Consider the following 22624-nt stretch of genomic DNA (forward strand, 5'->3'; position numbering starts at 1 on the left):
GGAGAACATGCAAACTGCACATGACTGTTTGGCCGGCTTCAGATGACCGGTCAAACAGTCATGTGTACTTTAGGTGCAGCATCGGCCACTCCTCCTCCCTGTGACGCGAGGAGCCCAGCCCTGCCCACCCCGGCCTAACCTGGCGGCAACGTGAATACTAAAAATAAAATGATAATATTTTCCAGACTGTTTGAGAGAAACTTGGAAGGATTGTTTTCTATAGGTATGCTAGTTTTTTGGCCAATCAAAGGGGCAAAGCTAATGGGGGAGGCAATATAGTTTTAATTTGCTTATAGGTGTTGTGCTGTTTGATAATTCTGCTTCAAATGTGGCAGGCAATTAGCAAGTTACACCCAGTGCAAGTTTTTTCAGAAAGTACTGCACAAATTCGGCAGAAATTTAGCACATTTGGCGTTACTTGGTATTTAAAAGGCCATTCAGATCCATCAAAGGGGAGCCCAGTTAAAAGCGGGGGCAAAAGAAGCGCTCATTTGCTGAACACAGTGACACTATGAGACGTATTTATGCACAATTTGGCAGACGCTTGGTTTCTAATAGTGTTTCTAATTCTGTACCAATCCATCAAGGTGGAGCCAAAGGTAAAGAAGGGGGCAATATTATTTCCAGTTGCTTATCACAGTGTCACTGTTTAATTAATCTGCACCACATATAGCAGGTAATTACACCAAGTGCAGGTATTTAATAATTTGTGTTGATCAAATGGGTTGGCAAGATAGAGATGGAGTCAAAACACTTCTGGTTTACTAATAACTCTGGAACCATGGGATGGATCTGCACAAATGTTGGCAGAGAATGGGCATATATATAGGCAGCTTCTGGTTTTCTCATAGCGCATGCTTTGACTAGATTAAATGCCTTCCGGCATTTCCATGCCCATTTCTGTATCACATATTGAGTGTTACTTAGTTACCACTTATAACACTCTTTAGTTGCCTGTAGGTACGAGTAAAGGAGGTGGAATGTCTAATATTTGCCACTTGGCAAACGCATATGCTAGCTTCCATACTTCACCACCCTGCTCGGGCCAAAGGAACATGACCAGCACATTTATTTGACCGTGCCATATATGTATAGACCTTGGATTGTGAGTTAATGACTAGCGTGTCTAAATATTTACCAATTATCAATCTGAGCAGACAATGTATAACGATTCCTTACAGGCATGGGTCACGACTGTTTATTGTATTACTTTTACTTTAAGCATGTTTTCAAGCTTCAGGATGCCCCTACCTGTGCATTTGATCATGATTTTTGTACCAGGACGTGTGGTCACGGCATAATATCATCTAGTTCAAAATGGCCGACAGGTTTCCTGGGCCATCGACTCATATGTAATCAGAGCCCTATGTTTTTTTCCAATGTTTATTTATGCATGTAACTTTGTTAACTCTGCGTGTGATCAAGTCATTAGTTTGGCGAAACGTGTAACGTTTTGAGGATTAAAACCGTCTGCTCTAAGCTCATGAACTTTTGAGTATGCGTGTTTACTTTGAATTGGATAGGATTGCTTAAAGGAATATATATATTATATATATTTAAAAATATGTATATTATATATATATGTGTGTGTGTGTTTTAATATATATGTTTATGGGGTTACGTGCATCTCAAACTAATAAATAGGAGAAATTGACTCAGTAAGGTCACCCGAGTTGGTGTGGTACCAAAATATTGTGGCCTAAATATCGTCCGTCAAACATAGGGGGTCATTAGAATGTCCGGCGGATTGCCCCCGCCAGGCTGGCGGTAGCCACCGGCAGCCTGACGGGGGCAATCCGCCCGACATCCTTCCCTGAATTCCCCCCCGCCATATTACAATGGCGGGGGGACCGCAGCGGAGAAAAACACCGCCCGCCACTTTTCCGCCCCGGTCGCCTTGCGGCCGGGGCGGAAAAGGAATAATATGGTGGCGACACCATCAGACACCACCAGCCATATTAAGATGGGCTTTTGGCAATGCCTTTCTGTGGCGGCAATGCCGCCACGGAAAGCAGGCGGACTTCACTCTGGGGGCCCCGTGCGGGCCCCCAGAGTGAAGGAGAGTAGGGGGGTGCACACGGGGGGTAACTGTGGTACCCCCCTTCATTTGCATTTACAAAGCGGCAGGCACCGCGCGGTGCCTGCCGCTTTGTAAATGCAAATGTGAAAGTGCTTTTTCAGCATTGTGGCGGGCGGTGCTGAGAGCACCGTCCGCCACAATGCTTAACATGCAGGATGTGCCCGCCACTGTGGTGGGCACATCCTAATACCACCCCCGGGACCCCCGCCCTTATGGCGGGCGGTCCCGAGTCCCTCTAGAATGACGGCGGACTAAGTCCGCACGTCGTCATAATGACCCCCATAGTGTCCTAAATATGATTTCCGAAAATAATATCTAATATAACTAACAAAAAATTCTACACCAAACGTAGCAATATTATTATAAACAATGTTTAGGACTCCATATTTATGTCAGACCATATTTTTGTTATTGATATTCTAACATACAACTCCAAGAGTAAAATGATGTCTTTTGATAATTTCAATGAGGAAAAGTTCATTCACAACCATTGCAGGAACCAGAAAAAATATGAAAATACTTTTCTGCTGTGCTTAATATTTAGCAATAAAACAAATGTAGTTCTGATTCTATTACTTAGTAGCTTATTGTATCATTTCCTGGCCAGCATCCAACATGAGTTTCCTAATTTTAATGCAAGAAGGGCTTAGTAATATGAATACAGCTTAAGAAATGGAACAGGATGAACATACTAAGAAAGAATTGTTCCTGCAGCCTATAAAGCTAGCAGGATGTCCTTGGTTATCCTTGAGATAGCATTAGAAGCAGGGCGGACAAACCACTGCCTTTTGGCAAATGGACACATTCTAGTTTTCTGAGCAGGCAGAGGGTAGAAACAGATCTGTGCAATATAATGGTAAACATTTCTTTAAAGATGGGGGTACCAATTTGATTGGTTTATACTTTATTTGCAGAGGGACCTCTAGAACCACATAACACAAAGTGGTGGGTGATTGATTGTACCACGCATTAGCATTAGTTGAATCCTTCGTACAAGGGGTGTGGTCCAACAAAAATGCATTTTTGAAGTTCACTTTATGTTCTACAGCTGGCGACAGTGACACACTGATGCACTCTTGGACTCAGTGCACTAAGAATTATTGAATCCCATTGTTCAAGGCCTGGGTGTGCTGTATTGTAAATCCCCTAAAACCTTGGTATGTGAGAGTGATGACCAGATGTGCTGTTAGTGATGCAAAACTTCTATGTAAAAATGCCTGAATTGCTCACATCTACTGAACTAGAGTGAAGTTGGGCATGGGGAACAAGTTAACCTAAACACGTGTCTCCCCTGTCCAGTTTTATGCAAAACCAAATAGTGTGCCTTATCGAAGAGAGTGAAAATATGCAGAAAGAGCAGGACTGATGCTCAAGCGTAGACAACCAGCGAAGGACTAAAGCACCCCTGCATCATTTACAAAACTGGTTGACACCCGAGAGTGAAGGACTGGCTCCGTTCTTTAGTTAATAACACTGGCAAAGCCAACAGGTTGATGCTAGCACTTCTGCTCTGACAATAGCAATAAATAATGCCTGCTGCAGTGTACAACAATTAAGAAAGAAGTGCTTTCAGCATATAGTTAATGGATACAATTAAAACTAAATGTGTGACGAGAGAGAGTACTTTTCAGATGTATTATAGTCCCACAATTATTTCAATGTAGAAGTAAGCTACACTCTAAGAGCCAATGGAAAGAAGTTGAGGCATAAATACCACTGTGGGCCGAGCTAACATGTGATTGACAAGATTCCGAACCAATGGGTGAAGGTTTTTGAGCCAAAGAAGACAATGGATAGGATTTTTATGTTTGATGGTTTATGACACATCATTACATGTCAACCCTAAAACTGGACTGCATCAAGGAATGCCAGCAAACAGTGTAATGCCTGGTAGATTCTATGCTCAATGGTGAATGCCATTTACAAGAGAGTGCAGTATACTGATACAAGTGTTCGGGTTCTTTGAATAATTTATTACTTATAATAGGCCATTTACATAAAAAATAAAGCATGCACTGGTGCTATTTGCTGTATTCGAGCAAGCATGGTTATTTTGAGAAGATTGGATAAATGGAGCACGCTTCATCAAGCACTTCCCAATGTACCCTTACGCTAACATCCCTGCCATCACCTTCCAGAGCCATCTAAAATGATTTCCCATTGTGCTCAAAGTATCCTCCCAAAATACCCTAATGCCCTCTACTGCAGTGCTAAAGCCTGTCCATACAATAAGCTAAACACTAACATAGCTAACGCCACCTTCCACAGCCTTCTTAAGTGATTTCACACAAAAGCCCTTAACACTTCATCCCACCATAACCAAAAGCCACCTGCTGAAGAGCGCTAAAGTCTTACATATAATAACTTAACCCCACCTAATAACACTGTTCTTAGTCATTCCTTTGAGATACCCTAAAGGCATCTTCCCATTACTCAAAAACCTTTTCCCAAAAATGGCGTCCGCCTGTCATACTGCCCCAAAGGCAGTATGATATCCTAAAACCACCTTTCATGGATCCTCTAAGGCATCTCTTAGCACTGTAAGATCACTTCCCCCAGTGAGCTCTCCCTATGAAACACTTGATCTGCTCTCCCTATGAAACCCTTAATCTACTCTCAAATGATTCACAATCTAACTTATATGAGGCCCTAAATAGGCTTCCCTTCATACTGGAAACTCCAAAACGGGGAAGTAAATGTGACAATAAATGTGACAATAAATGCGACCGTTGCGCAGCCAATCTGTAGTGCTGACAGATTACAAAATTAATCCAACTTCCCGTGGCTTGGTAAGAAAAGAGCCATGCTGCCCCTTCTTTTCCCACCTGTGTGATTTTAGCCTGCTGCTCCAGGGTGAGGTACCCAGTGCTTAACCCCTTCGATGCTCATGACGAGCTCAGCTCGTCATGAGGTACACCTCTACACCTCTCGTACACTCATGACGAGCTCAGCTCGTCATGAACAATGGGAATCCATCATTGTCAGCGCACGGGGGAAATCTGCACCGCACCGATGGTGTTAATTTGCAGAAAATAAGTGCCATAGCTCTTGTCAGGAGGATACAGAACCTCGTACCACACATTGCCCTTTCCAGTGCCACCATTGATAGTAACAACACAAGTGCTACTATTCACACTCCTACAAGTGTGACAATTTGGACTCTTTCAGGCCCACAAAGCTATAAGAATGGCTTGGGCGGCAAGTAATATTCATTTTATTGCCTATTGACTTAATAATTAACTGTTGTTGTGGTCATCTCTAAATTACTCAGACAGCGCCACCTTATGGCAGACAGTCACAGGCCTCGGTGCTAACAATTAAGTGCTGGTGCCGAGCACCAGAGACATCCAGCTCAAACTAAGCCCTGCACCACCCAGTACTATACCAGCAAAATGTATCGCCAGTGGTTAGTGTGTGCAGGTGGTGACAGTTGTGAAGGGACCAGCAGCAAGGAGGAACAGAAAGATTGGAAAAGAGGAATTGAGGTTGAGGGAAAGAAGTGAGATAAAGAGACAGAAAGTGTAGTGTTTTGAAAGAAAGAAGCGTGAGGTGGAAACAAGACTAGGCAGCCCTAGCATTCGCAAGCACAGCCAATTAGCTTTTAAGAAAAACTTTGGCCAAAGCACTTAATATTTTACAGATTAAGCACTGGGACTCACAGCAAGATCCTGTTGAACCAAACCTTTGGAAGACAGTTCACATGAGATACCCCATGAAATGTCCATAGATATGAAATGTTAGGAAGTCCACTAAAATGTTTCTGGCAAAGAAAGATTAAGAGAATGAGAAACGAAAGCTGGGTGGGGAGTAATAAAAGGTATACAGTCAAAATATTGAGTCAAAAATAGAGAATTGCAGTAATGTCGAATTAAAAATATAGAATGGACAAAATATCGAATGGACAGACTATAGTCAACAAAAATATCGAATAGAATTGCAGTAATATCGAATTTAAAATATAGAATGGACAAAATATCGAATGGACAGAATATAGTCAACAAAAATATTGAATTTGACGTAAGTAAGTTATTATCGATTTTTTAATAATATCGAATTTTTTAAAGTGTTTTTTTATGTTAGTATATGTGTGAAAGGTGTATATTTATTTTATAATTTATTTTAAGTAATTAATTTTAGGGTATTTAATTTTTGCGTAATATAATTCTGTAGCGGGTTGTGGGTTTATAAGGGAATAGGGTGGGAAGTAATTTAGTTATAATTAAATAAATATTTTAATTTATTTATTTGTATTTATTTTGAATTAATTGTTGATTTATTTTTAATTGGTAATTAATTAAAATATAATTGGTAATTAATTTGTATAAATTGATTAATTGATAATTATGTTGATTTTATTAATTTATTTTCTGTAGCGGGTTGTGGGTTTATAGGGGAATAGGGAAGTAATTTAATTGTAATTAATAAAATGTTTAATTTATTTATTGGTATTTATTTTGATTTTTTTTTAATTTTTAAATAATTAATTGTTAATTAATTTGTGTTAATGGGTAATTATTTTTAATATTTAATTTGTATTTGTATTTTTAATTGATTAATTATTATATTATATTAAATTGGTAATTACTTTTAATTAATGTGTAATTGGTATTAATATTCAATTTATTTGTATTCATATATGAAGTATTTACTTTCCCTACTGTTGCACTCACTGGAGTGGGAATAGTAATTTTTACTCCTACGCTATCCAACGCTTTCCCTACTGTTGCACTCTCTGGAGTGGGAATAGTAATTTTTACCCCTACGCTATCCAACGCTTTCCCGAATGTTGCGCTGACTGGGGTGGGAATAGTAATTTTTACCCTTACGCTATCCAACACTTTTCCTACTGTTGCACTCACTGGAGTGGGAATAGTAATTTTTACGCCTATGCTATCCAACGCTTTCCCTACTGTTGCACTCTCTGGAGTGGGAATAGTAATTTTTACCCTCCCGCTATCCAACGCTTTCCCTACTGTTGCACTCACTGGAGCGGGAATAGTAATTTTTACCCCTACGCTATCCAACGCTTTCTCTACTGTTGCACTCACTGGAGTGGTAATAGTAAATTTTACCCTCCCGCTATCCTACTGTAAAAATACTGTATATTTTTTAATCATATGTTCATATATATGTATTAAAAATGAAATTGCATGTTTTTTTTTAACTTACATTAATTATTTATTAATTTTAAGGTTATTTAAGTATTTTAACCGCATGCGCGCTAGCGGGTTTTCCCGCTGCGCGCTGAAATGTGAAAAAACCCGCGTTACGTGACAAAGCCAGCTCGTCATGCGCACAGTGCAGGTAACGCCCATGACGAGCTGGCTTTGTCACCAGCATCGAAGGGGTTAAGTATATTTAAGTTAATTATATTTATTATTTCATTAATTTTCAATTACTTTTAGGACATTAAAAAAAAATCGATATTTTGACTAACTATAGTTTTTTACTACGATATTTTTGATTCAATATTTTTGTACTTACCTGTTTGGAGATAGGGATTCGATATTTTTGCATTCTATATTTTTTCCTCGATATTTTGGTAAGTCTATATTTGTGTCATCTCGATATTATGTCAGTGATCCGTAATAAAATGTAAGCATACATTTTGTAGGAGTACTAACCATTGAACAAATAGTAAACATTAAAAAGTGAGGCTCTCTCTTAGGTTTCTTAAGGCAACTAAAGATAATAGCTTCTAGGCAGTGTGGGATGAGAATTTAGGGCATCATTTGACATCATGTGATTCAGGGCATTTTGGCAGATAGCTTTAAGGAACATTGGGTTATAGCTCTAGGCAAATATGGGATGTTTATTTGGGGAACTACAGAAGGTTGGAATTGTGGCACTGTATGAAAAAGATTTGGGCATCCTATTATGTTGTATTAGGGCCTTAAAGAAGGGCTTGGGGTGGCTTTGGGGCACAGGAGAGCAGTGGCAGCTCCTCCGCTAAGGCAAAGGAGCGTTGCCCCACTGCTTGTTGAGCAGTGCAAAAAAGGGAAAAATAAAATGATAATAACACCATGTTATTATCATTTTCTTTTTCAGAGCAGACTCAGATCCAGGTTAAGGCTGGCGGGCTGGGCAGTCAGAGCAGGGGGAGGAGGAAATATATGCACCGTAAGTGCGTATATCACTTTGGCTGTTGTCTTGGGCCGGCCAAACTGACATGCGCACTTAGCATTTCTCCACCCAACAGTGTTGCACAGCCTGGTGGAGAATTGTCCTTGGCACTGCCTGTGCGACCAAACAGACCATTCAGACCAATCACAAAGCTGCTGTCATGCTGGTGACATCAGATTCGTGAATGGCTTAGGAGAGTCTGGGAACATGTGTGCTTCCGTTCCGTGCTGCCGGGAAGAGAAGAGGATTGCGGAGAGGCGGCGGCCATTCACAGGTAAGTGTTCTATTTTTGTCATGCCCACCACCCCTGATCCGTAGAAGTCCCCACTGTAGGAGAGGAGCCTTTGAGGAATGCAGATGGGTTAAGCACTGTTGGAGATGGATTTATCACACCATGCAATATGTCTGTAAGGCACTGCAGGAAGTCGCTTTAGGGCAATATGGAAAGTGGCTTTGGGAATTGTGAGAGCTTGATCTAGCATACCAAGTGATAGGCCATTCACGTCATGGAGAGCACGTAGAAGGACTACAAGCTGGTAAGTGTACCGTAATGTGTACTCTATAGTGTTTGTTCACTTATTCTCTGAGTACAACTCCAGTGAAGAAGCAGAAAATGGTGACTCGGAAGAGAGGTAGGCCTGGAAATATCAATGCTGCTAACTGAAAATTTAGAATGATGATCAACGGCTTGAAGGCCGCCTTACTGGGGGTATCCATGCTTTAATAAAATGAATGCATTTTTTTTTCTTTTTTAATATACTTTCAATCAACTTGGCCCCACTCAATTATTCAGGCTGTTCTCAGGCTGAAGTTCTAGGCCAACCCTCTAGCCCCTTCTAAGATGCCAAGAGCCTCATTTGCATCGGAAATAAGACGATATGTTCAGGACTTAGAGGTTTATAAAACCAACACTTTCAGCAGGGGCCCTCGAACGCAACGGAGGAAAAATGCATAAGTTAATATTTGGATTTCATGTAACTGGCTATTAAGATATTGAGAGCAGCTTTACGACTTAAACTTCGACATTAGCACTAACCGTGAAATAACTGGCATGCTGTTTGAAAAAATATTTGCTGATTAAAACAACAAATGTTATTTTTGACCGATGACTCACTCGGCTCATCGTGTGCATGCCTGGAGTGGGACAGAGAGGGGCCGTGAGGTACCTGTAGGCATTGTAGAGGTTCCTCTTCGCGTTCATGTTTTGACATCTGCCTTCGGCGGAGCATGGGAGTGTGAAATTCCTGGCTGGAAACTCCATGAAGCAGTCACTGTGGCTAGAACAAGCAGTCTCTTCAATGCTGGCGTCATCCAGGTCGGTTACTTTCAGCTCCCCGTCTACGATCACAAACTGCCGGGGCCGGAAGTCCAGCAGCGTCACCGACCCGAGCGGGGAGTGCGCCAGGAAGTGCAGGAGGCGGACCAGGCTCAGGCAGATCTGCAGAGGGAGGAGCTTTCATTAGTGTGCTTTCATTTGTACAGGGGACACTTATCAAACTCACTCACTATTGTATCCACTATTCCTCGGCCCTCAGGTTCAACCACCAGGGTGGTACAACACAACAGTCATTACTTGCTTTCTATTACATGTATGCAAGTGACCCGTCGATGACCTCAGGCACACTCCATCCTTTCCAACCCAGCAACCCCTCCACCACCAGCCTGACATCAAGATTCACATTTGTAGTTTGATTAGAGATATCACAACTCAGGATGTATGTATTACAGAACTCATAACATTCAATGTGAACGAAAATAGCACAGCACTCATATTTTACAAGGTTGTAACAGAATGATATTCCCACAACGTTTGCCAGACATTGAGTCACTTACAACCCGATCCCTCCCAGTGAATCAAAAAACATTCTGTGAACTCATGGTTTGCCCTTTGGGCCCTCTAAAGGGCCTCTTCAGAGCACAAAAGTCCCAATTGCTCTTAAGCCCTTCACTCTTAACTTGTGCAGGAGGTCCGCTCACCACAGAGCAAGCGGTGGGGGGAAGGAGGGAGGGGGGGGGGGGGGTTCTACCTGGGGTGCCCCCGACATTTGCCCGATAGCTGGGCTATCGAGCCATGCCTAGATCCCCTGTAGCAGGCCGCATCTTCCAAACCATCCCAAAGGGCCACTGTCCTTAGCGCAAGTGCACATGCGTGAAAAGAGGGTAAACAGCTGTGGTAGAGACCAACCCAATCCCCCACAAAAGGCAGCTTTTTAACAATTTCTGAAAACATCCTCTTTGAGGCGCATATGACACTGTGCCCTGTGAGATGCCAAAGGGACCCAAAGTATCCTGCCAAACATTAATTCACTTCGCCCCAATACAACAAAAGGTATAACAAAGAAAAGAACCAGAAAAGGAGGTGAATTAGCTACAACAGTAATTTGTACCAGCACTACAACCCCATAGATTAACATTATAACAAAGAACGTAGCATACCAATCTACACCCAATATAATCTCATGAACTAAGGGATGGGAAAAACATGATGCCCTGCCCCCAGTGGCTCCTAGGTTGCTGCAGGTCCCTCGGTGTCAGCTGGAGGTGGGGCAGGGCGAGGAGGGCAGGAAGAAAGAGTCCAAGCCGTTCTTATCCTGATGTTTTCATTGTGTTGTTTTTTGGTCACGACCCAACTGGCCCTAGCTGCTATGAAAACTCACCACAGCGATAGGCACTGTAGGGCAAGATGGCGGGCTTTTCGCTTTATCAGATTAAAAATTAATAAAAAAGCAGTGACGTGTTGTCGCACAGTGGAAGACCCTTCCCAAAGGTTGACTGGTCATCTTTCAGTTGCTTATTGCTTTGTTTGGGTGTTAAACTATTACTACAGAGGTGAAACCTTTGTCCAGGCACTGTTAAGGTGAGTAAAAATGGCAAGATAATGAAGTAATACTATCAAAAAATGTATAACATTGCACTGCATAATTTGCTTGCTTTGGTAAAATAATGTATTCAACCCTGCTGCATAAATTTGACCCCGCTAGGTCACATAACTCCAGTGAACACACAAAATTTGAAGAGAGGAATAGTTGCAAATTGTTTAACCACTGACATAGCGGAGGGTGGCATTCCAACCCATCGTTTTTCACCCTCCAAGCGACTCAAGACATGGGCCTGACTTATGAAATCAGGACTGACCCTGCTCCTCATGGAATGGAGAGATGAGGCACCCTCCAAAAGGGTCCACAAGTGTTTTTTGTGAAATACTGTTTAAATAAAAATAAAAAGCAATGCACTTGTGATATAATGCCATCACTTCAATGGAAGCAATCCAGCAACCTTACATGTCAACCTGAAAGGCATCTTCAATCTACAAGTAATGCCTGGTGAAGGTAGAGCAGTCAGTTCTCTGGAATATAATATCCTGTAATGAATTAGCTTCATGTGCACAGGTCCAATACAGTGCAACAATATCTACAGCAACTACACATTCACAGGAATAAACGGTCAATCTCCATACGTAGATAGGTTTCTTTGAAATGGGAGGTCAAATTAGTAGGTTTGTTAACCAATCGAAATATAGAGGGGAATACGGTGACAAACAAGAACCTCCTCTACGTACCTCCATGGCCTTGTAGAATAAATACACATGGTAGATTTAGAATGAGCGTGCACGCCTGCAGGAACGCTATATCTTAGGCATTAATGCTCAATATTCCTGCTAAGGAAGGCCTACATCTAGAAGAAAGGGGGTGGTATGTTGTGTATGGACAATAGATGTGTGTTTGCTAACCACAGCCTCAGACATGAATCACATTTTGTGGAATTGAACAGTTGATGAATAATGATTAACCTGTATACAATGAGTGTTGGATATAAAAGGTACTTTTAGTCAAGCCTTGGGGGAATGGGATGGCACAACAGAGGGTGAAGCAGGGAGATGAAGGACATTACATTGGTTTAATCCCTTTATGCATTAAGGGCGCCGCTTTTCCAATTCACAACCAATAGGAACCCTGAGTGCAGGAATCCAGAAGTAGCACTCCCTCATGCTCACCACTGTGGGGAGCACAAGTCCATCTTGATGCTGGAGTTTAATGTGACCTTAACACATAGAAAGCAAAAGACATATGATGATGGATGAAATGCAGAGCAAGTCAAACATTCACCCCCAGTCAACAGATCTGGGTTAAACCCATCGTTCTTTAGCTCACCATGCCACCCCAGTTTAGACATAGCCATATGCAAATCAGTCTTGACCCTGTTCCTCATGAGAACAGTCCAGCCCGAACTGCCAAACTAGGTCCTCACTGGACCGGAAACAAGCATCCTGGGACCGGTTTTGGGGTATTACTCCATATCAGCCAGGCTAACTTGAATCCAGTGGTACAGTGAGCCCGGGACCTACTTCTGGGCATACCCGGCATACTTAGGATGAGAAAGCAAAAAACATACAGTTGATGGATGGAATGCAGAGCAAATCAAACATTCACCCTAAGTCAAGAGATCTGGGTTAAATCCATTGTTCCTTTGCTCACCATGCCACCCCAGTTTAGACACAACCATATGCAAATCAGTCTTGACCCTTTTACTTATGGGAACAATCCAGCCGGATCTGCCAAGTCAGGTCCTCCCTGGACTGGAAAGAAAGGGATAGGTATGCCCAGACGTGGGTCCTGTGCTCGCTACTCCGCCATATTCAAGCTAGTCTAACTGGTGAGGGATGTTACCTCGAAGCCGAAACCAGGATGCTTGTGTAGGGAAGACCTGTCCGAGCAGTTCGAGGTGGACTGGTCCCATGGGGAACAGGGTGAAGACTGAATTCCATATGGCTGGGTCTAATCTGGAACGGCGTGGCGTTCACAAAAAGCAATGAATTTACCCAGATCTGGGACTTGGGATACATTTTTGATTAATTCAGCATTCCATCCATCATCTGTTCTTTTTGCATTTGTCACCTAAGTGGGAAGGGTATGCCCATATGTCGGTCCCGTGCTCGCTACGCCACAAGATTCAAGCTGTGTTACCCCAAAACTGGTCCCAGGATGCTTGTTTCTGGTCTAGGGAAGACCACGCCTAGCAGTTCGGGTTGGACCGTTCCCATGGGGAACAGGGTAAAGACTGATTTGTATATGGCTGGTCTAAATTGGAATGGTATGGCATGGAAAAAAACGATGGATTTAAAGCCCGATCTGTGCCAGGGGGTGAATGTTTGATTAATTCAGCATTCTGTCCATCATCTGTTTTTTTTTTGCACCTAACACATAGAAAGGCCTACATTTTTTTAAGAGATGAGCAGAGGCAGTGATAGAGCATGCCTTATATGGTAAATGGGTACTTCAAGAGGGTACTACTATTTACAGAACCGAATTCATGATTATGTACTTAAAATACACACAGTGAGAGAATAATGCACATTTTCTTACCATGTGATATTTAAGACTTTAAACATCTTACCCACACAACCAAAATTACCATTAAAATAAAGCATAAGCATTGTTGTGGACATTTAATACAATTTAGTAGCGATAACATCTACAACTAGAATTTGTGGTAAACAATAATCATTAGCTATGGTGGAGTTTAATCGCTGAACCCTGTAATTTATTGCCTCTTGCTTTTGCCTTGCAAGCCGTGGCAGATCCTCCGGCGTTCATGAATCTTATGTCCTTCCCACCTCCTTGCTTCAATCAGATCCTAATTACTGGGTGAACTTGACACATTCATGTATAATGCCAATCTTCAAACAGCCAGAGTGCCTACATCATGGACGGGATCAATTCTACATTTGCTCCACAAAAAGTGAAGACTGGACGCGCCCTGCAATCTTTCGCCTCGTTGCCCTCTTTGATGTGGAAGAAGAATTTGTGGGCAGCCATTGCTGAAAGAACATGAGGAATGAGGAGCTACAAAAGACCTTGGGCCACAAGTGCGTAGGTTTTTTCTGGTCACAAACAAGCTGTTTACGACTGGACAAAAAGCATTTTACTATGTTCCAAACCCATTTTGCGATTGAGTAACCTATTCCCAAATCACAAAATAAGTTAGCGAGTCTGTGTTAGGAAGGGATGTGTTGAGGCCATACCTTTCTAATAGGGACTCGCAAGGGTATGTAAGAATGTTTTGCAACAGGAATGTGGTAAAAAAACATTATCATTTTACCGCCAACTTCAAATTGGTGGTAAACCATTCGCGTATGGGAAGGGGTACCGAGGGGCCATCTTGGGTGCAAAAACTTTTTTAAGGGCAGGCAGAGGGCAGTGGTCCCAAGGACCACTGCCTACTCTTGAAAAAAGGAAACTGAAACGTTTTCATTTTTCTTTTTTAAATGCATCCCGTTTTCATTTAAGGAAAACGGGCTGCATTTCAAGAAAAAAGGTTGCTTTATGTAAAAGCAAATGCAGACATGGTGGTCTGCTGTCACCAGCAGGCCACCATCCCTGTGTTTTTAGCAATTTCCTATGGGTCTCAAATTGCGACCTACCTCATGAATATTAATGAGGTAGGTCAAATGCGACCCCATTAGGAATTGCTAAATGTGCCAAACACACATTAGTACATAGGTGCTTTTAATTTCCTAATAGCGGATCGCCAAAATTCGCTATTAGGAACTCACAAAATGAAACCTACGTATATGTGGCCCCTTGTCCCTTTATTCATTCTGCACTATGTACAATAATTTGCAATGTTTTTAATAACTAACAAACATATTTTGAACATTACAGTACATCTGTTTTGAAATCTAAGGGGCCGATTATGATGGCGGGCGGGCGGAAAAAGGACAGCCCGCCATAGGTGCGGCGGTCCCGCAAAACGAATTAGGATACGCCCGCCACACTGGCGGGTGCATTCTGTATGTTTACATTGTGGCGTGTGGCAGCACCCGCCACAATGTAAAAATACATGTTTTGCATTTGCATGTACAACGTGGCAAGCACCGTGCGGTGCCTGCCACCTTGTACATGCAAATGCAGGGGGGTACCATAGGTACCCCCCACGTGCAGCGCCCCACCCCCCTGGGGGCCAGCAACGGGCCCCCAAAGGCATTTTCCACCTGTCTTTTTGCGGCGGGAACTCCGCCTCAAAAGACAGGCATCATAATGCCCACGGCGGTGCCTGCATGGCACCGCCTCCATTGCCCCATGATGCCGGGTCCCGCAAGGCGGGCGGAAAACGACCGCCTTGCGGGACCACGGCGGATGGTCTTTCCATCCGCCGCTGTACCATTCGCATTCCCACTGCGATCCTAATTTGGCGGTGGGAATTTTAAGCGTGATGGTGGGAAGTCCGCACCGCCGGGCAGGCGGCGGCGGACTTCCCACCATCGTAATCGGCCACTAAGATCCAAAAGATTCTTTGTAAGTTAACTGCTGCTAGTGGCTTGGGAGACAATATGCATGGATTTGATGCTCTTAGATATGAAAACCTAAACAGCAGAATGAGCTTCTAACACTGTCCACAAGAGTTAGAACAGGCTGCTCCTGTAAATAAGAGATTCATCGCACCCTTGAATTCCTATATGGCACTTTTGTTAGTCGGCCCCAACATAATATTTTGTGGAAATATTATTGAGAACATGTGTCCCAAAAAAAAAAGGTTATGCGGCACAATAGGAAAGGGAGATATGGTTGTAATGACCGGTGGTGCTAATATTGAAATGACCCTTTACCGCTTTGTAAACCGCATAGACTGCATCCTTTATAGAAGAGTGATTGTCAAAGATCAAAGGACATGGTGGGTTACACAATGAAGTGGCTGAGAACCAGCAACTAATCAGCCAGAAAAAAAAATGTGGTCTTGAGAAGTAGTTTACAAGAGTGATGGAGGTATACAGGAGCAACCTTTACTGAGGCCTGTGAGAAGATTTATCTCATAAGGAGCAGGGATTCAAACAAGGCTTAAACAAGTGTTTCTACAAAAAGGTTATCTTAAATACAAGCATCTTTGTGTACAACTGAAATTACCGCTTCGTGGACTATCAATGTGTAATTTGAGTAGACATGGTAGCAGAGCAGAGCTATCGCCCAAAGAACTAGAATTTACTGAAAACAAAGATTTAATTCCATGAGTAGAGGCTGGAACGCCACCAAACACAAAGAGAGAGGAAACCCAGGTCTGGTGACTGGCTTGGATCTAACAGCCAAATTACTCAATGAGCCAAAAGAAAGACCCATTGTGCAAATAGGCAAAATGATATATAATACATAGTAACGCTTACAGTTTCTTTTAACATTCATTGACGTGGGCTAACTTTTCATATATTACACTGTTCAACTATAAATGCCAACCGCGAGGCTCGAGGAGAGCGCCACTAGGGCCCGGCCTCCCGGATCCTCGCCATGCCCAGGTTACAGTAGGTGGCCGGCTCGCCCTATGGGCGACCGGCCGGAATTCACTTCCGGGTCACGGGTGGCGCACGTCAGGTGCAGGAGAGGGCGGAGACTCGGGCCTATTTAGGCTCTGGGAGTTGTGGTCCCGGTCTCTTTCCTCGCCTGCACCGGACCGGCTGATCCTGGACTGCGCTTTTTGTTTAACTCCCACCCACCCGTCCCTTAGATCAGTAGTCTGGGGGGGGGGGCGTTTTGCGGTAAAGAGGCCTTAGAATATTGACATGGACTTACAAAGTGAACGGGAGTCCTACTTGCGTACTCCCTAGGCCAACACTGAGGGTAGAGACGGTAAGCTCTCCGCAGGGCGAATGTGGCCACCGGCTGGGGAGGCAAGGGCACCAGGTTACGAACCTCCTAGCATCCTGGGCAGCCTGGTGGTCAAGGGGTGGGGCCCCGGAGATGCCGGCAAGAGCCAGAGGGCAGGGGCCCATCACTCAAGGACGCAGGTGGGTTGCGCCTTGCGTGGGGTGCTCAGATTTGGAGATGCAAGCCAGAGGGCCCCTTAGTGCTGGGGGAAAAGTAACTAGTATAACTGAGAAAACTTTAAATGTCAATATTAAAAATGTGTTATTGATTTTATCAAATTTTAATATGTATTGATTAGTCATGTTTATGAATGTTGATGATTAAACATGGCCGTTTTACACCCACTCTCTCTCTGATGGATGATTTTGATTGTGGGTTGTACCATCTGTCTTGGCGGGCGGGGAGCATGCTGGGGGGTCCGGGCCCTATGAATAGAAATTTTTTATAAGGATATTACTTGCCTGATTTGCTTGCTGGTGCTCCCCAGTGTTACAGATAAAGACGAATAGCCACAGTTACTTGCATCAATGTCCTTATGATCACACAATATGACCTAGTTTGGAAGCATGGATTTCTAGAAGTCTAACCTGGCCATCTACTCTATGTTTCAGCCTTGTGTATTACTTCCTCCTCTCCTTCATTTACAAGAAAAGACAGAACTTTGTGTACAGTTGTCTTTGAAGAGAAAAGTTTGTACATGGTCTTCAATATTTTTAATAAAACTGTCTTGCAAAGTACACAAATTACATTATAAACCCATATGGCACAAAATAAATAAATCTGTCTGTCAAAATATTTGGAAACTCATACGGGATTTAATAAAAAAATCTTAATTACGTAGCAGGTTCGCCAACTGAGAAGCAATGTAATTAAATGGTGGCTAGCTGAGGACTCAAGCACTGCAGAAGCACTCCAGTCATTGGGCCATTGCTCGCAGTTTTTCACTTCCAGCTTGTGTCAAACTTGGAAAAACTATTTCCAGGTCAAGTGTGGGATATAAAGGGCCAACCCCAGAACTAGTCTCCATCTTTTTTCTCAATTAAGGTTCTACTCACAGAGCCTGCAGAAGAGCTTTGTTTTTCTTCCACGTAGCCCGCCATTTACAAAACCTACATGGATTAAAAAATGCATATAGGTTGTGTAAATGTAAGGAAACAAGGCGCTCCATTTACATGTTAATATCATTGAGCTGAGACATTTCACAACTATTACAGAATAAGTCTCAAGCTTCAGAAGATACAAGAAACAAATTAACCTTTTAAGTGTGGGCATTGGCCAGCGCCTGATGCCCTCACTCCATCCCCAGTGTGTCTGTCGGCCATTGCCCGATGCTGGGGAGGCTGTAAAGGACTCTCTGGTGCTCACAGAGGAGGATTTTCTTTTTTAATTTCAAAGTATTTTATTAATTTCAAAATTTTGTTTGGGCTACTGAGGAAGAGTCTATTTTTTTCTAGAGGAAATGACGATCATCGAGTATTTTCTGTAAAAGCGAAATGAGACGATAGGCTCATTTCACTTTCACTGGACTGGAACTCAGGGGTATATCTCAGCTACCTGAGTGCGGATTTTTCATGGGAGGATATCATTGGAAAGGTGAGAATCTCCCCTTTTCAAAAGTATCTTTCCCTAGTGGATCCCTGCTTGGGGGGTGCAGAAAGAGGGTGATCCTCAAGAAGGGCTCTCAACTAAACAGGGATAGGATAAAGTTGAGGGAGAGACCCCCCTGGAATGGGCCAATACTCCCCCCACCCCGGGGCCCAACCAGACTTTATGCCCCAATTGAAATTAGATGGGGGTTTCCCCAGTGGTTTGCCTTGAATGGCTATCACAATGTTTTCTTACCCACAATGCTCTGCAAACCTTAAGCGTTGCGTAACATTTTGCATTTTCCTTATATTTCTGTGAAGGAAAGTTCCAGAATCTGCGGGGAATCACATATTTTCTACTAATCAGCAACCCCGACTTGTTCCAATAAAAGTGGTACCCTACGTATGTGACTGGTCCTAATACTGGCAACATAAAAGGCCCTAAAATAAAACGTGCAGAAATCAGCAATAGGGGCAGCAACGGTATTTGGACCCGGGCTGGACGGCCACCCAGGTAAACCTACCAAAACCAGTCATTTCTGAAAACTAGACACTGGGGAGTCCAATGTGGTGTACTAGCGTGAATAAAATGATGGTTTCTTACCCACAATGCCTTGCAAACCTCAGGCTTTCCGTCACAGAAATGTGAGGAAAATGTGTAGTTTTAGGCAAGGTTTGAGATTTGCAAGGGCTTCTGCGGATAAAAACCTGGCGAGACCCACGCAAGTCTCACCATCCTGGATATCCATGAGTGTCTAGATTTCAGAAATGTGCAGGTCTGGTAGGTTTCTCTGGGTGTGGGCTGAGCAATGGCCCAAATCTTGCAGCCACCAACGTTGCAAAAGAGGACTGTTTGGGGGGATGTGGGGGGGGGGATCTTGATCTGTCAATGTTGCGTTTATGGCCTTTTCCTGTCGCAGGCACTAGACCCACCCACACAACTGAATTGCCATTTTTAATGGGTAACTTGGGGGGAAATGCTGCATGGTAGGAAATGTGTGGCTCCCCACGGATTCCAGACCTTTCCCTCACAAAAATGTGAGACAAATGTGGGTTCTGACAAAGTTTTAGATTTGCAAGCGCTTCTGGGTAAAAAAAAAAAAGCAGTGACAGCCAAGCAAGCCATGCAACCTTTGGCCTCCCCGGTGTTGAGTTTGCAGAAATGTGCTGGTTTAGGTTTCCTTGAGTGGGAGCTGAGCTAGAGTCCAAATTACACAGGCAGCAACATTGCTGAAAAATGTCTTTTTAGTTAGAAAAAGTTGTTCTACCCATGTTGAGTTTTGCCCCTTTTCCTGTCACGGGCACAAGGCCCACCCACACATGTGAGGTACCATTTGTATTGGGAGACTTTGGGGAATACTGGGTGGTAGGAAATTTGGGGATCCCTGCAAATGCGAGCACTTGCCCTCACAGAAATTTGAGAAAGTGTGTGTTTATAAGCACAGTTTAAGGTTTGCAATGGCGTCTAGGTTAAAAATACCTTGCTAGAACCACACAAGCCACACCACTCGGGACAATCCCAAATGTCTACTCTTCAGAAACGTCTTGGGATGGTATCTTTTCCTGAGAGGCCGCTGAGCTAGAATCCAAAGTCTGCAGCAGACCATGTTGCAAAAAAGCATGGATGCTGATTGGTACTAGATGAGGTGGTGTTTTGGGGTGTACTATGTTGCGGGCACTAGGCCATGCCACACATGTGAGGTAGCACTTTTATCGGGAGACATGTGGGAACACAGACTAGTAGAGCGTTTTGTTATTACCAATTAAATTTCTCTGCATTTGTGCCTTCCTAATGTAAGCCAGTTTGCTAGAATGAAGACAAGACATTTTGCAACATGCCCTCTAAAATCACATGCTAGTATAGGTACCCATAAATTCAGAGATGTACAAATAACCACTGCTCCTAAACTCAGTATCTAGTGTACATTTCAGAAAATACATATGTCTCCTTCATACTCATTTTTCACTCTTTACATTTTACCATCTGGCTTGCTCTATATTTGGTACACAATGAAAACCATGCAAGGTGCAGCTCAGCTGTTGGCTCTATGTACCTCAGGTTCTTGGAGAACCTACAAACCCTAGATATCCCCATGACTAGAAGGATCTAGCAGAGGAAATGGTCTATTGTTTGAGAAAATCAAGAGGTTACAGATGAAAATATTGTCACAAATGCCTATTTTTTCCTACTCGATTTCAATTTTTTTATTTCAATAGTTAGCTTCTTTGGAAAAACCTTGATGTACTACACAAAAGACAACTTGCTGAATTCAGAATTGTCTCTACTTTTCAGAAATGTATAGCTTTCCTGCATCTCCAGTGGGTTTGCCGCCAGTTTCCATCACAAACTGAAAGGAGGTTGAAAGCCCACCTATTAGGAAAACCAGGCTACCTCTTAGAAAATTGTAAAAACTGGGAAGATGGTGATTTTAGCACATCAAACTTTTTATTGGAGCCATTTTCTAGTAACAAAAACCCAGACACATGTGCCAAGAACTTTTTTCCCAATTTAAAAATATATATATATCTGTACCTATATTTTGCCTCTTTCCTCAGTCTCCTTTAAGGGAATCCACAAACCCTGGGCACCTTTAGAATTCCCATAATGTTTGGAAAAAATCATGCTAATTTGGTGTGGATACACTAAGTAGAAAAAAAAGTTATGGAAGCCTAAGCCAAAATAGCCAAGAAAGGGCTCAGCATAGGTGTAGAAAAGCCTCAGCAGTTAAGGGGATATAGAGACATTACAAGGTAATTTATGATGGAATGGGTATAGCTCTTGGGTTACGGTATGGCAATGCAAAATTCTACTTCACGTTTTCACATTAGTGTTTGCATTTTATGAACAATGCAACTTAAACTCATGTTTCCTATTTGGTTCACCTATTGACTTTGTTACAGCAGCTCCCCTTTATTTTTTGCTGTTTTTTCATTTTTTTTCCTTTACAAAACTATTGAGGGGAGAGGGAGAGTGGTGTCTCTCCTTCCTCGTCAGTGGTTCATCCCATTATGGGGACATACTCGAACCTGCCTTGGCTCGCCAATTTTAATCTGTGAGAAATAGAACATCCAGGATCTGTACTATACTAATATTTATAAAGTGCTTTGGGTCACTTTTCTTGTCAGTATCATTTGCTTGCTTCTTATTTGATTGCTATCCTTCCCTTTTTTGTTTTTGTCCCTTTCCTTCAGCATAGCTTCTTTAAAATACTTTTGATTGGAGAATGTGTATCCTGTGTATCTCAATGTGTTCCACTGCTGGAACTACTTTTTTTTCCTTTAAGCACTCCATGAGACTTCTGACATGTTTCTGCTTACTCCCTCATGTTCTGCATCAACTGTCAAATACCTGTTCCCCACACTCTCTGTATTCTTCCCCACAGTTTTCCCATTGCTTCCCCTCCCCAGCCAGCTTTTTTCCCCTTTTCTGCATTATTAATAAACCACCAAAACCATAGTTCCTCCATTTCTCCCCCTGCCAAATTCCCATTGTTTCAGACATTTATTGCCGGCACTGGCTTGCCTAATTTCTCCACTGGTCTCTACCATACCGGACTCATTTCTTTTTTTTTTATTTTCTTTTTTTTTTTTTTTTTGGTAAGCCCATCAGCCAAAATTGGTTGCTGTGCTGCTCATTTCTCTTTGATGTACTTTTATGTATATTTTTCTAATTTACCACTTCAAGGCTGATGTCTGCCATCTTGAAATGGTAAATTAAAACTTAACAAAATGGCCTCTATTTTTCAATGCTGTTCCACATAGGCAAACAAGCATTTTCTCATAAAACCACTGTACCTCGGCACTCTCCAAATATATAACAATTGTCTCATAGTGTGACATATTTACAATTCGCATGCAGTGTGTTTACTCACAGTAAACTAATCCATACAATTTAGACTTCTGCAAAATGTCATTTAATATCAAGCATGTTCTCCTGTTTGCTGACACAGACCAGCACTGGAAAGAGTATTGCCAAAGCCAAAAGGTTGGGTAATGCTATTGAAAGACGAGGTATATGGCCTTTGCCAATGCTTTTTTACATGAAGAGATCATGCGCTCAGTTTTTCAAATGTTTTCAATATTAAAATCTCTAGAATATGCTGTTTGACTGTACTTTCCTATTCACCACACACAGAAGTCACATTTTAAACATACCAATATACAACAACCCTATCTAACACACTGAAAATGTTAAGGTGTCT

General features: G+C 42.6%; 1 protein-coding gene across 1 annotated transcript in view; it reads right to left on the minus strand.

Moving 5' to 3' along the window:
* The window catches only part of PKDCC (protein kinase domain containing, cytoplasmic), a 100645-nt gene that overhangs the window by 56359 nt on the left and 21662 nt on the right, over positions 1 to 22624 (minus strand). Inside the window, exon 3 of the mRNA XM_086927814.1 lies at positions 9370 to 9641. Coding sequence (XP_086783940.1) covers positions 9370 to 9641 — 272 coding nt within the window. The remainder of the gene's footprint in view (positions 1 to 9369; positions 9642 to 22624) is intronic.

Source organism: Lissotriton vulgaris, chromosome 6 (assembly GCF_964263255.1).
Source record: "Lissotriton vulgaris chromosome 6, aLisVul1.2, whole genome shotgun sequence".
NCBI lineage: Eukaryota > Metazoa > Chordata > Amphibia > Caudata > Salamandridae > Lissotriton > Lissotriton vulgaris.